Raw genomic sequence first — 13,927 nt, 5'->3', positions numbered from 1 at the left:
AAAAGAAGTTTGAGATCTAAAACCCATAATATAAAAAAGTTCCTATTCAATTACATAATTTAAAATATAGATTTTTTTTCTATAGTACTGTCTTTGTGATAGTCCACATCTCTCAACGAGGTGCTTGTACACGCAAAAGCAACAAGAAGAAATTAAGAAATCATGAAGGAAAGGCTCTGACTATCATGACCTCATTGTTCCTGACTGTAAATCAGAGCATAAGAAAACCCTTGATGTTTATAGTGTTAATCAACTCCAATATTGACATATAATCACTCACCCATTAAATCAATCAATCTATCTATCTATCTATCTATCTATCTATCTATCTATCTATCTATCTATCTATCTATCTATCTATCTATCTATCTATCTATCTATCTATCTATCTATCTATCTACCTGTGTGTGTGTGTGAATGTGTCATATATTATTTATCAAGGGTAATAGCAAAAAACAAAACAAAAACAGAAGCATAAAAAAACCTTCAGAACTTTAAGATAAACACAACCCAACACAACAAATTGCTGCCTAAATTACACCATATGTTGCCAAAAGATCATTTCCAGAAATAAATCTATCAATTCATCTTAAATTCACATGTAGATGTCAGATATATATTTAATATTAGGGTTACTTACATAGTATTTCTTTGCTTGTAAGTCGTCCACTGCAGTGAAAGAAAGTGATGTTCTCTGACTTCATCTCCTCTTTTTATAATCAGCCAACATGAACCTGAGGACAAATATGTGCAGGTGGAGTAATGGTAGTTATCGTCATGGTTTAAGGTGTGTGCACTAAACTTTTATTTACCTGCATCTCTCTCCTATTGTCCTCCTGAAACAGTCATCACTTTAATTTTAGCACTTACACACACACAGACACACACACACACACACACACACATATTTGTGACATGTTTTGACGTGAGCTTCGACATTTTCTCTGTGTGACTATGACTACATTTATGTGATTGTATCTTTATGGCTACATTAGGACTCTATGTGGTCCATAAAAGATGACCATTTTGGATAATAAAATCTGACAGAAGAAAACAAATATTCGGTGATTAGTTTTGGATTAACTAAATCTCACAACTGGCTGACTAGATTTAGACGGAGAATCAACATTTACAGGTTGGTGGTGCTCGGTGGGCAGTCAGCGTCCACATCAAAATAACTCTGATTTCTCTCTTTTTTGTCTTTTCTTTTACACACATTCTAAATATTACTGGTTCATTTACTTGAAATGAAGAAGTTTTCATCAATGGAAATAAGAAGTCAGTTTTAAAGGCATTCTTGCGAGTTGGGAGCTTGCTTTCATTTTCTTCTTGCAACACTTAATGCAGGAAGTCATTCCTCAGTTATCAGAGACACAAGGTGAGACCCGACTAAAAGACACTTACACACTTGTGCTGTAATAAATTGAATATAGCCACCGAGTACCGCTGGCCATGATTAAAAATGCAGGTTTAATGCATTTCAGCATTATGTTCACTTTTCAGACCTGACTGGGTTCATCTTTTGCACCTTCAAATCTTCAAATATACACAGGTATCAAAAAGTGAGAGTAAAGGATGCTTACAGTCTTTAAAGGTGTAAACTTTTATTTCTTTGAGCCTAAAACAACACCAGTGTGAATCAGTCACTTTATGTAAATAGTTTATTTGTAAAGACTTTAGATATACACATCCTTCATTGATCGCACGAGGGTTTATTTTTTTCTGTAACAGCAGCATGATAAAGAGTAAAAAAAGTGCAGCTGCAATAAACCACATATTATCAACACAGTTAAAATAATAGTACCACAGATGCCCAGTAAGTGTCTTATACTGTAACACAGGTCAGGGATTTATATATATATATATATATATATATACACAACATATTTCTGCTTTGTTGAACTTGTTTTATGAATCTTGCTGATCTGGTGCAACTCTGGAAATTAATTGATGCAGATTTGTTCATTAATTTATTCTGAAGTTATTCCAACACATGGATTTTCTTTTAGTTCTTTGGAGATATGCATATGAACAGCAGCACACACAGCAGTTTATAAAATATAGCTGAGCAGGTTTGATCCCGGCCTTTCTCTGTCGCACAATCAGTCATAAGAGGTGTGGTTATTGAAGCTGCTTCTAGTTGCATAAACTTGCAGCCACACCTCATAGTTTAGTCTCCTGTGCGTTAACAGATGTTGAGAATTAACATTCATTGTTTCTGTACTGAGGTCCAAAAACAGCTTAAAGCATTTCCCAGCATGTACTTGAGATGGTTGAGCCTTCACTGAGGAATGCCACATATCCGTCAAACAGGAGACAACACGTCACACGAAAACCTGTCCTGTGTGACCTTCAGTTCTGTGATGATGCATTTCTATGTTGTGATACAACATGATGTAGGAAAATGGAGATTCTGTTAGGCAACAACACAACAAAACTAATATCACAACACACACGTATGTACATTATGAACTGGAAAAAGTCCCTAGATCTTCAACTGAGGCATCTATAACACAAATAATAACACGTCTTGACCCACATCCGGTCTGTCTCTGGGGCTCCTGAGTGCCCGTTGGGCCACAAGGGGGTGAGGGAGGATGGGGTGCAGTTGATACAGTTTGGGTGGATGTTTGCAGTGACTTATCTCAAACTTACACCAGCCTGGGATCTGTGTGTAGTCTTGGGAAGTCCAACAGGTAGCCAGGGAGTGCTCCACTCTCCCTGTGGTAGGATTTAGGAAATAGGGGTGCTTACTAGCGCTCTCTTTCTGAGGGTAGTCCTCTACCTCCTGGCCATCCCATGCCTTCTCCTCTCGAGGCTTCCTGTGACAACACATTATTCACACAGGCAGGGTCTTTGGGGGGGGGGGGGGGGGGGGGGGGGTGCCTTTATATGGCACCTTACAGCATATATAATTTGTATACAAATGTATATAGCTGTGTGTCTTTTATCTTTTATTCTAAAGTAATTTTAATGTAAAGAATCTACATACTGCTAATGGAGAGATGCCAAACTGCCTTTCATTGTTGTTGTAACAGTGACAATAAAGATCTATCTTTTCTATCTGATTTTATCTTAGCTGGCTGTGCTGTGCGGCCATTTGTTGCTCCTTTTTAATTACGCTATAGCCATTACATCTCTTGACATAGCAACATACACGTAGGATCTTGGGGGCAGGTGCGTTACCCAGGATAGGCGGGGATATTGTCCCTGCTGCTCGCTGCTGGTTGTTGTTTCATTTGTTATTTAAGATATCTCAGGGATAAAATGTGTTGTCAAACTTCTGTGCACTAACAGAAAGGAGAGTTTCACTGGTCTGGCCCACATAGACTCAAAATGAGGTGAGTGTGTTTGGAGATGTAAAATGAGTTTGACCTCGCTGCCGTAAACCCAACAACAAGTCAATGTTTGGGTCAAGTGTAATTTTGGTGGTGTTTTCACTATAGTCAAACCTTGTATTCTAATGAACTGCTAGAGACTGAATTGGAGTAGCATGATCTTTGGTGACTTCTTGATGTTAATGCTCAGAGCTTTTCAGTTTTCATGAAAAGTCTTGATTCTTTGCTGGTAGCATTAAATAAGCAACAGGCGATGTACGTGAGATTTCTGTTGTGGATTTCAAAGGACACACAACTACATGACATATCAGACGATGTCTTCCCGGGACAGGAAGTGACCACCAGCCTACTTCAACTGCAGCACACTTCAACGTGCGCTGATGTGCAAGTTCCCCATCATCACTGCTGGCAGCTTTAATTTATTTTACTTTTCAAATGAACTCTACCTTACGTGACTTTAATCTTCAGGACAGGTCGTCATGTTGAGCCTTGTATTGTCTGTGTGACATTGTGAACACACCTCACACACTAGAACAGCCGTTATTAAATCCATATATAAAGACTGAATGGATGCTGGAGTGGATACTAATTGTCATGGTTCTGGGTCAGTTTTGACACAGTATTTTGAGATGTTTTGGTTTGATTTTGTATTATGGATTATTTTCTGATTCTCTTGTTGTGCTTTGTTGATTATTATTAGAATTCTATGTTTCAGGTCATTCTGGTTGAGGGGTCAGTTCTTAGGTTCAGTTTCGATGCCCTCATTTTTCTGCATGTTTAGTTCAGTGTCTAGTCTGCGTCTTTGTGTTGTTATTTCCTGTTTCCTGTTTTATTGTGAAGGTCCGTGTTTTATGTGAGTGTATTCAGTTTTGCCTCCCTTGTCTCATCTCGTCAATTACTTCCAGCTGTGTTCCCCACCTGTGTGTAATCTCCTTGTGTTCTTCTGTGTGTATTTAAGTCATGTCTTCTTATGTTGTAGTCGCTGGTCTGTCTGTGAATCTACCGTGTTTCATCCACGTGTTCTCCCTGCTGTCTACCGTCATATGCCTCTGCTCAACCTCCTCCATGTTCGTGTTCATGTCTAGTAGTTTAGTTTTCCCAGTTCAGATTATCTTTAGTTCCGTTTGCCGTTTTCCACTTGTGTTTTATTTTTTACAATAAACGTCCTTCGCACCTCCACGAGTGCCTACAATTGGATCCTCCTTTATTTTTCTCCACACGGCTCATCCCATTTGCCGTGACAGTATTGACCCGCCAGGTTATGGATCCAGCGGCATTCGCCCCACAGAAGGAGCTTCGGGAGCTCATAATCGACTCTGCTTCAAGGTTGAAATTTCCCACTCGTGGGACTAATAAAGGCATCTCATCTCGTCTCATCTCATCTTCCAAATACTGCAGGGTCTTTAATTTACAACAGGAAACATGATGAAATAACTATTGTGATTTGCAGAAATATAAACAAAGCTGAATATAACTCAGTATTAACACTGACTATTGTAGAGAAATGATTATTATGAGAAATTATTCTCATCTTTAAAAAGTCAGGAGACACTTATTAATCAGTGCAAAAAGACTTTATTTATGATAAGCTCAGTGTTGAGATTGTAGACATCACTATATTTTTAATATCAGTCCTCTGATCACACAAGTTTGGAACACACAAACATCAGGAAAACATTTAACAACTTCTCTCTGATAGATATAAATAAATAAATAAAACCATAATAAATAAGAATAAATATATGATTAAACATTTGGTTACTTAAACATTTCAAATGGTCACAGGTACTTCAGTTTGTTGCTTCATTTGGAGGATGTGAACTTAAGAAATGTTAAAAACATGATCTGAGTACATGTGACGACAGAGCCAGAACTACTGTAAGGAAGCTGATGTTGTTGAGAATAGCAGAGGAGGTGGTTGTTGCTGTCGCTGCAGTTATGGTTGTTGAAGCAGCTGTAGTTGTTGTCGCGGCAGTTTTGGTTGTTGTTGGAACAGTTGTGGTTGTTGTTGCTGGTGTTGTTGTTGTTGTTGCTGCGGTTGTTGTTGAAGCAGCTGCAGTTGTTGTCGCGGCAGTTGTGGTTATTGTCGGAACAGCTGTAGTTGTTGTCGCTGCAGTTGTGATTGTTGTTGGAGCAGCTGTGGTTGTTGTCGCTGCAGTTGTGATTGTTGTTGGAGCAGCTGTGGTTGTTGTTGCTGCAGTTGTGATTGTTGTTGGAGCAGCTGTAGTTGTTGTCGCTGCAGTTGTGATTGTTGTTGGAGCAGCTGTGGTTGTTGTTGCTGCAGTTGTGATTGTTGTTGGAGCAGCTGTAGTTGTTGTCGCTGCAGCTGTGGTTGTTGTTGGAGCAGCTGTGGTTGTTGTCCCTGTAGCTGGTGTTGTTGTTGGAACAGCTGTGGTTGTTGTCGCTGCAGATGTGGTTGTTGTCGCTGCAGATGTGGTTGTTGTCGCTGCAGATGTGGTTGTTGTTGGAGCAGCTGTGGTTGTTGTCGCTGCAGTTGTGATTGTTGTTGGAGCAGCTGTGGTTGTTGTCGCTGCAGTTGTGGTTGTTGTTGGAGCAGCTGTGGTTGTTGTTGGAGCAGCTGTGGTTGTTGTCGCTGCAGTTGTGGTTGTTGTTGGAGCAGCTGTGGTTGTTGTCGCTGCAGTTGTGGTTGTTGTTGGAGCAGCTGTGATTGTTGTTGGAGCAGCTGTGGTTGTTGTCGCTGCAGTTGTGATTGTTGTTGGAGCAGCTGTGGTTGTTGTCGCTGCAGTTGTGGTTGTTGTTGGAGCAGCTGTGGTTGTTGTCGCTGCAGTTGTGGTTGTTGTTGGAGCAGCTGTGGTTGTTGTTGCTGCAGTTGTGATTGTTGTTGGAGCAGCTGTGGTTGTTGTCGCTGCAGTTGTAGTTGTTGTTGGAGCAGTTGTGGTTGTTGTTGGAGCAGCTGTGGTTGTTGTTGGAGCAGCTGTGATTGTTGTTGGAGCAGCTGTGGTTGTTGTCGCTGCAGTTGTGATTGTTGTTGGAGCAGCTGTGGTTGTTGTCGCTGCAGTTGTGGTTGTTGTTGGAGCAGCTGTGGTTGTTGTCGCTGCAGTTGTGGTTGTTGTTGGAGCAGCTGTGGTTGTTGTTGCTGCAGTTGTGATTGTTGTTGGAGCAGCTGTGGTTGTTGTCGCTGCAGTTGTAGTTGTTGTTGGAGCAGCTGTGGTTGTTGTCGCTGCAGTTGTGGTTGTTGTTGGAGCAGCTGTGATTGTTGTTGGAGCAGCTGTGGTTGTTGTCGCTGCAGTTGTGATTGTTGTTGGAGCAGCTGTGGTTGTTGTCGCTGCAGTTGTGGTTGTTGTTGGAGCAGCTGTGATTGTTGTTGGAGCAGCTGTGGTTGTTGTCGCTGCAGTTGTGATTGTTGTTGGAGCAGCTGTGGTTGTTGTCGCTGCAGTTGTGGTTGTTGTTGGAGCAGCTGTGGTTGTTGTCGCTGCAGTTGTGGTTGTTGTTGGAGCAGCTGTGGTTGTTGTTGCTGCAGTTGTGATTGTTGTTGGAGCAGCTGTGGTTGTTGTCGCTGCAGTTGTAGTTGTTGTTGGAGCAGTTGTGGTTGTTGTTGGAGCAGCTGTGGTTGTTGTTGGAGCAGCTGTGATTGTTGTTGGAGCAGCTGTGGTTGTTGTCGCTGCAGTTGTGATTGTTGTTGGAGCAGCTGTGGTTGTTGTCGCTGCAGTTGTGGTTGTTGTTGGAGCAGCTGTGGTTGTTGTCGCTGCAGTTGTGGTTGTTGTTGGAGCAGCTGTGGTTGTTGTTGCAGCAGTTGTGATTGTTGTTGGAGCAGCTGTGGTTGTTGTCGCTGCAGTTGTAGTTGTTGTTGGAGCAGTTGTGGTTGTTGTTGGAGCAGCTGTGGTTGTTGTTGCTGCAGTTGTGATTGTTGTTGGAGCAGCTGTGGTTGTTGTCGCTGCAGTTGTAGTTGTTGTTGGAGCAGCTGTGATTGTTGTTGGAGCAGCTGTGGTTGTTGTCGCTGCAGCTGTGGTTGTTGTCACTGCAGATGTGGTTGTTGTCGCTGCAACTGTGGTTGTTGTTGGAGCAGCTGTAGTTGTTGTTCGAGCAGATGTGGTTGTTGTCGCTACAACTGTGGTTGTTGTTGGAGCAGCTGTGGTTGTTGTCGCTGCAGCTGTGGTTGTTGTTGGAGCAGCTGTGGTTGTTGTTGGAGCAGCTGTGGTTGTTGTCGCTGCAGATGTGGTTGTTGTCGCTGCAGATGTGGTTGTTGTCGCTGCAGATGTGGTTGTTGTCGCTGCAGATGTGGTTGTTGTCGCTGCAGTTGTGGTTGTTGTTGGAGCAGTTGTGGTTGTTGTTGGAGCAGCTGTGGTTGTTGTCGCTGCAGATGTGGTTGTTGTCGCTGCAGCTGTGGTTGTTGTCACTGCAGATGTGGTTGTTGTCGCTGCAACTGTGGTTGTTGTTGGAGCAGCTGTAGTTGTTGTTCGAGCAGATGTGGTTGTTGTCGCTACAACTGTGGTTGTTGTTGGAGCAGCTGTGGTTGTTGTCGCTGCAGCTGTGGTTGTTGTTGGAGCAGCTGTGGTTGTTGTTGGAGCAGCTGTGGTTGTTGTCGCTGCAGATGTGGTTGTTGTCGCTGCAGATGTGGTTGTTGTCGCTGCAGATGTGGTTGTTGTCGCTGCAGATGTGGTTGTTGTCGCTGCAGTTGTGGTTGTTGTTGGAGCAGTTGTGGTTGTTGTTGGAGCAGCTGTGGTTGTTGTCGCTGCAGATGTGGTTGTTGTCGCAGCAGTTGTGGTTGTTGTCGCTGCAGATGTGGTTGTTGTCGCAGCAGTTGTGGTTGTTGTCGCTGCAGTTGTGGTTGTTGTCGCTGCAGATGTGGTTGTTGTCGCAGCAGTTGTGGTTGTTGTCGCTGCAGATGTGGTTGTTGTCGCTGCAGATGTGGTTGTTGTTGCTGCAGATGTGGTTGTTGTCGCTGCAGTTGTGGTTGTTGTTGGAGCAGTTGTGGTTGTTGTTGGAGCAGCTGTGGTTGTTGTCGCTGCAGATGTGGTTGTTGTCGCTGCAGCTGTGGTTGTTGTCACTGCAGATGTGGTTGTTGTCGCTGCAACTGTGGTTGTTGTTGGAGCAGCTGTAGTTGTTGTTCGAGCAGATGTGGTTGTTGTCGCTACAACTGTGGTTGTTGTTGGAGCAGCTGTGGTTGTTGTCGCTGCAGCTGTGGTTGTTGTTGGAGCAGCTGTGGTTGTTGTTGGAGCAGCTGTGGTTGTTGTCGCTGCAGATGTGGTTGTTGTCGCTGCAGATGTGGTTGTTGTCGCTGCAGATGTGGTTGTTGTCGCTGCAGATGTGGTTGTTGTCGCTGCAGTTGTGGTTGTTGTTGGAGCAGTTGTGGTTGTTGTTGGAGCAGCTGTGGTTGTTGTCGCTGCAGATGTGGTTGTTGTCGCTGCAGATGTGGTTGTTGTCGCAGCAGTTGTGGTTGTTGTCGCTGCAGTTGTGGTTGTTGTCGCTGCGTTGCAGCAGGCTGTGTAGAGAATCTTACGTCATTTTCATATTTCATCACATTAACCACATCTTTATGAATAGGAAATTCTCTGACAAATTATTTTTTTTCCTACCAACAACAACAAGAACGATGACAAACATCTTGGCGATCATGGTGATGCTGATTTTCTGCTCCTGTCTCTGAAAATAAAAATTCACTGTGGTTATTATGATTTAAAGAAAGCATTATTCCTACAATTGCCTTAATTAAGCTTTCTAAAGTTATCTTGAAAAGAAGTTTGAGATCTAAAACTCATAATATAAAAAAGTTCCTATTCAATTACATAATTTAAAATATAGATTTTTTTTCTATAGTACTGTCTTTGTGATAGTCCACATCTCTCAACGAGGTGCTTGTACACGCAAAAGCAACAAGAAGAAATTAAGAAATCATGAAGGAAAGGCTCTGACTATCATGACCTCATTGTTCCTGACTGTAAATCAGAGCAAAAGTCACCACTTCATGTTTATAGTGTTAATCAACTCGAATATTGACATATAATCACTAACCCATTAAATCTATCTATCTATCTATCTATCTATCTATCTATCTATCTATCTATCTATCTATCTATCTATCTATCTATCTATCTATCTATCTATCTATCTATCTATCTATCTATCTATCTATCTATCTATCTACCTACCTACCTACCTACCTACCTACCTGTGTGTGAGAATGTGTCATATATTATTTATCAAGGGTAATAGCAAAAAACAAAACAAAAACAGAAGCATAAAAAAACCTTCAGAACTTTAAGATAAACACAACCCAACACAACAAATTGCTGCCTAAATTACACCATATGTTGCCAAAAGATCATTTCCAGAAATAAATCTATCAATTCATCTTAAATTCACATGTAGATGTCAGATATATATTTAATATTAGGGTTACTTACATAGTATTTCTTTGCTTGTAAGTCGTCCACTGCAGTGAAAGAAAGTGATGTTCTCTGACTTCATCTCCTCTTTTTATAATCAGCCAACATGAACCTGAGGACAAATATGTGCAGGTGGAGTAATGGTAGTTATCGTCATGGTTTAAGGTGTGTGCACTAAACTTTTATTTACCTGCATCTCTCTCCTATTGTCCTCCTGAAACAGTCATCACTTTAATTTTAGCACTTACACACACACAGACACACACACACACACACACACACACATATTTGTGACATGTTTTGACGTGAGCTTCGACATTTTCTCTGTGTGACTATGACTACATTTATGTGATTGTATCTTTATGGCTACATTAGGACTCTATGTGGTCCATAAAAGATGACCATTTTGGATAATAAAATCTGACAGAAGAAAACAAATATTCGGTGATTAGTTTTGGATTAACTAAATCTCACAACTGGCTGACTAGATTTAGACGGAGAATCAACATTTACAGGTTGGTGGTGCTCGGTGGGCAGTCAGCGTCCACATCAAAATAACTCTGATTTCTCTCTTTTTTGTCTTTTCTTTTACACACATTCTAAATATTACTGGTTCATTTACTTGAAATGAAGAAGTTTTCATCAATGGAAATAAGAAGTCAGTTTTAAAGGCATTCTTGCGAGTTGGGAGCTTGCTTTCATTTTCTTCTTGCAACACTTAATGCAGGAAGTCATTCCTCAGTTATCAGAGACACAAGGTGAGACCCGACTAAAAGACACTTACACACTTGTGCTGTAATAAATTGAATATAGCCACCGAGTACCGCTGGCCATGATTAAAAATGCAGGTTTAATGCATTTCAGCATTATGTTCACTTTTCAGACCTGACTGGGTTCATCTTTTGCACCTTCAAATCTTCAAATATACACAGGTATCAAAAAGTGAGAGTAAAGGATGCTTACAGTCTTTAAAGGTGTAAACTTTTATTTCTTTGAGCCTAAAACAACACCAGTGTGAATCAGTCACTTTATGTAAATAGTTTATTTGTAAAGACTTTAGATATACACATCCTTCATTGATCGCACGAGGGTTTATTTTTTTCTGTAACAGCAGCATGATAAAGAGTAAAAAAAGTGCAGCTGCAATAAACCACATATTATCAACACAGTTAAAATAATAGTACCACAGATGCCCAGTAAGTGTCTTATACTGTAACACAGGTCAGGGATTTATATATATATATATACACAACATATTTCTGCTTTGTTGAACTTGTTTTATGAATCTTGCTGATCTGGTGCAACTCTGGAAATTAATTGATGCAGATTTGTTCATTAATTTATTCTGAAGTTATTCCAACACATGGATTTTCTTTTAGTTCTTTGGAGATATGCATATGAACAGCAGCACACACAGCAGTTTATAAAATATAGCTGAGCAGGTTTGATCCCGGCCTTTCTCTGTCGCACAATCAGTCATAAGAGGTGTGGTTATTGAAGCTGCTTCTAGTTGCATAAACTTGCAGCCACACCTCATAGTTTAGTCTCCTGTGCGTTAACAGATGTTGAGAATTAACATTCATTGTTTCTGTACTGAGGTCCAAAAACAGCTTAAAGCATTTCCCAGCATGTACTTGAGATGGTTGAGCCTTCACTGAGGAATGCCACATATCCGTCAAACAGGAGACAACACGTCACACGAAAACCTGTCCTGTGTGACCTTCAGTTCTGTGATGATGCATTTCTATGTTGTGATACAACATGATGTAGGAAAATGGAGATTCTGTTAGGCAACAACACAACAAAACTAATATCACAACACACACGTATGTACATTATGAACTGGAAAAAGTCCCTAGATCTTCAACTGAGGCATCTACAACACAAATAATAACACGTCTTGACCCACATCCGGTCTGTCTCTGGGGCTCCTGAGTGCCCGTTGGGCCACAAGGGGGTGAGGGAGGATGGGGTGCAGTTGATACAGTTTGGGTGGATGTTTGCAGTGACTTATCTCAAACTTACACCAGCCTGGGATCTGTGTGTAGTCTTGGGAAGTCCAACAGGTAGCCAGGGAGTGCTCCACTCTCCCTGTGGTAGGATTTAGGAAATAGGGGTGCTTACTAGCGCTCTCTTTCTGAGGGTAGTCCTCTACCTCCTGGCCATCCCATGCCTTCTCCTCTCGAGGCTTCCTGTGACAACACATTATTCACACAGGCAGGGTCTTGGGGGGGGGGGGGGGGGGGGTGCCTTTATATGGCACCTTACAGCATATATAACTTGTATACAAATGTATATAGCTGTGTGTCTTTTATCTTTTATTCTAAAGTAATTTTAATGTAAAGAATCTACATACTGCTAATGGAGAGATGCCAAACTGCCTTTCATTGTTGTTGTAACAGTGACAATAAAGATCTATCTTTTCTATCTGATTTTATCTTAGCTGGCTGTGCTGTGCGGCCATTTGTTGCTCCTTTTTAATTACGCTATAGCCATTACATCTCTTGACATAGCAACATACACGTAGGATCTTGGGGGCAGGTGCGTTACCCAGGATAGGCGGGGATATTGTCCCTGCTGCTCGCTGCTGGTTGTTGTTTCATTTGTTATTTAAGATATCTCAGGGATAAAATGTGTTGTCAAACTTCTGTGCACTAACAGAAAGGAGAGTTTCACTGGTCTGGCCCACATAGACTCAAAATGAGGTGAGTGTGTTTGGAGATGTAAAATGAGTTTGACCTCGCTGCCGTAAACCCAACAACAAGTCAATGTTTGGGTCAAGTGTAATTTTGGTGGTGTTTTCACTATAGTCAAACCTTGTATTCTAATGAACTGCTAGAGACTGAATTGGAGTAGCATGATCTTTGGTGACTTCTTGATGTTAATGCTCAGAGCTTTTCAGTTTTCATGAAAAGTCTTGATTCTTTGCTGGTAGCATTAAATAAGCAACAGGCGATGTACGTGAGATTTCTGTTGTGGATTTCAAAGGACACACAACTACATGACATATCAGACGATGTCTTCCCGGGACAGGAAGTGACCACCAGCCTACTTCAACTGCAGCACACTTCAACGTGCGCTGATGTGCAAGTTCCCCATCATCACTGCTGGCAGCTTTAATTTATTTTACTTTTCAAATGAACTCTACCTTACGTGACTTTAATCTTCAGGACAGGTCGTCATGTTGAGCCTTGTATTGTCTGTGTGACATTGTGAACACACCTCACACACTAGAACAGCCGTTATTAAATCCATGTATAAAGACTGAATGGATGCTGGAGTGGATACTAATTGTCATGGTTCTGGGTCAGTTTTGACACAGTATTTTGAGATGTTTTGGTTTGATTTTGTATTATGGATTATTTTCTGATTCTCTTGTTGTGCTTTGTTGATTATTATTACAATTCTATGTTTCAGGTCATTCTGGTTGAGGGGTCAGTTCTTAGGTTCAGTTTCGATGCCCTCATTTTTCTGCATGTTTAGTTCAGTGTCTAGTCTGCGTCTTTGTGTTGTTATTTCCTGTTTCCTGTTTTATTGTGAAGGTCCGTGTTTTATGTGAGTGTATTCAGTTTTGCCTCCCTTGTCTCATCTCGTCAATTACTTCCAGCTGTGTTCCCCACCTGTGTGTAATCTCCTTGTGTTCTTCTGTGTGTATTCAAGTCATGTCTTCTTATGTTGTAGTCGCTGGTCTGTCTGTGAATCTACCGTGTTTCATCCACGTGTTCTCCCTGCTGTCTACCGTCATATGCCTCTGCTCAACCTCCTCCATGTTCGTGTTCATGTCTAGTAGTTTAGTTTTCCCAGTTCAGATTATCTTTAGTTCCGTTTGCCGTTTTCCACTTGTTTTATTTTTTACAATAAACGTCCTTCGCACCTCCACGAGTGCCTACAATTGGATCCTCCTTTATTTTTCTCCACACGGCTCATCCCATTTGCCGTGACAGTATTGACCCGCCAGGTTATGGATCCAGCAGCATTCGCCCCACAGAAGGAGCTTCGGGAGCTCATAATCGACTCTGCTTCAAGGTTGAAATTTCCCACTCGTGGGACTAATAAAGGCATCTCATCTCGTCTCATCTCATCTTCCAAATACTGCAGGGTCTTTAATTTACAACAGGAAACATGATGAAATAACTATTGTGATTTGCAGAAATATAAACAAAGCTGAATATAACTCAGTATTAACACTGACTATTGTAGAGAAATGATTATTATGAGAAATTATTCTCATCTTTAAAAAGT

At 41.4% G+C, this 13,927-nt stretch overlaps 1 protein-coding gene across 1 annotated transcript; it reads right to left on the bottom strand.

The window, feature by feature from the left end:
- Nucleotides 1–4,933: 4,933 nt before the first annotated feature.
- Nucleotides 4,934–11,891, bottom strand: LOC147303121 (uncharacterized). Its single transcript, XM_086281204.1, has 3 exons — nucleotides 11,595–11,891; nucleotides 8,876–8,942; nucleotides 4,934–8,794 (listed from the first exon to the last, which is right to left on the bottom strand). The coding sequence occupies exons 1-3, from the start codon at nucleotides 11,889–11,891 to the stop codon at nucleotides 5,142–5,144; spliced, it is 4,017 nt and encodes a 1,338-aa protein (XP_086137330.1). The 3' UTR covers nucleotides 4,934–5,141.
- Between the last annotated feature and the right edge of the window lie 2,036 nt (nucleotides 11,892–13,927).

Source organism: Aulonocara sp. 'chitande type north' Nkhata Bay, linkage group LG22, assembly GCF_057382095.1.
Source record: "Aulonocara sp. 'chitande type north' Nkhata Bay isolate Kocher_YH1m ecotype deep benthic linkage group LG22, A_spYH_male_GT1.1, whole genome shotgun sequence".
In the NCBI taxonomy this organism is placed as follows: domain Eukaryota; kingdom Metazoa; phylum Chordata; class Actinopteri; order Cichliformes; family Cichlidae; genus Aulonocara; species Aulonocara sp. 'chitande type north' Nkhata Bay.
Note: the sequence above shows the minus strand (reverse complement) of the source record. Positions and strands in the feature narration are given on the sequence as shown.

Bases quoted from the DNA above. Each gene is read 5' to 3' on its own strand.
- LOC147303121 (XM_086281204.1), bottom strand. From the start codon at position 11,891: ATGTGTTGTCACAGGAAGCCTCGAGAGGAGAAGGCATGGGATGGCCAG. The intron at 8,943-11,594 runs GTGGGTCAAGAC...TTTTATTTTCAG, and splicing joins GCCCCAGAGACAGACCGGAT to AGACAGGAGCAGAAAATCAG. The intron at 8,795-8,875 runs GTAGGAAAAAAA...AAATGACGTAAG, and splicing joins CATCGTTCTTGTTGTTGTTG to ATTCTCTACACAGCCTGCTG.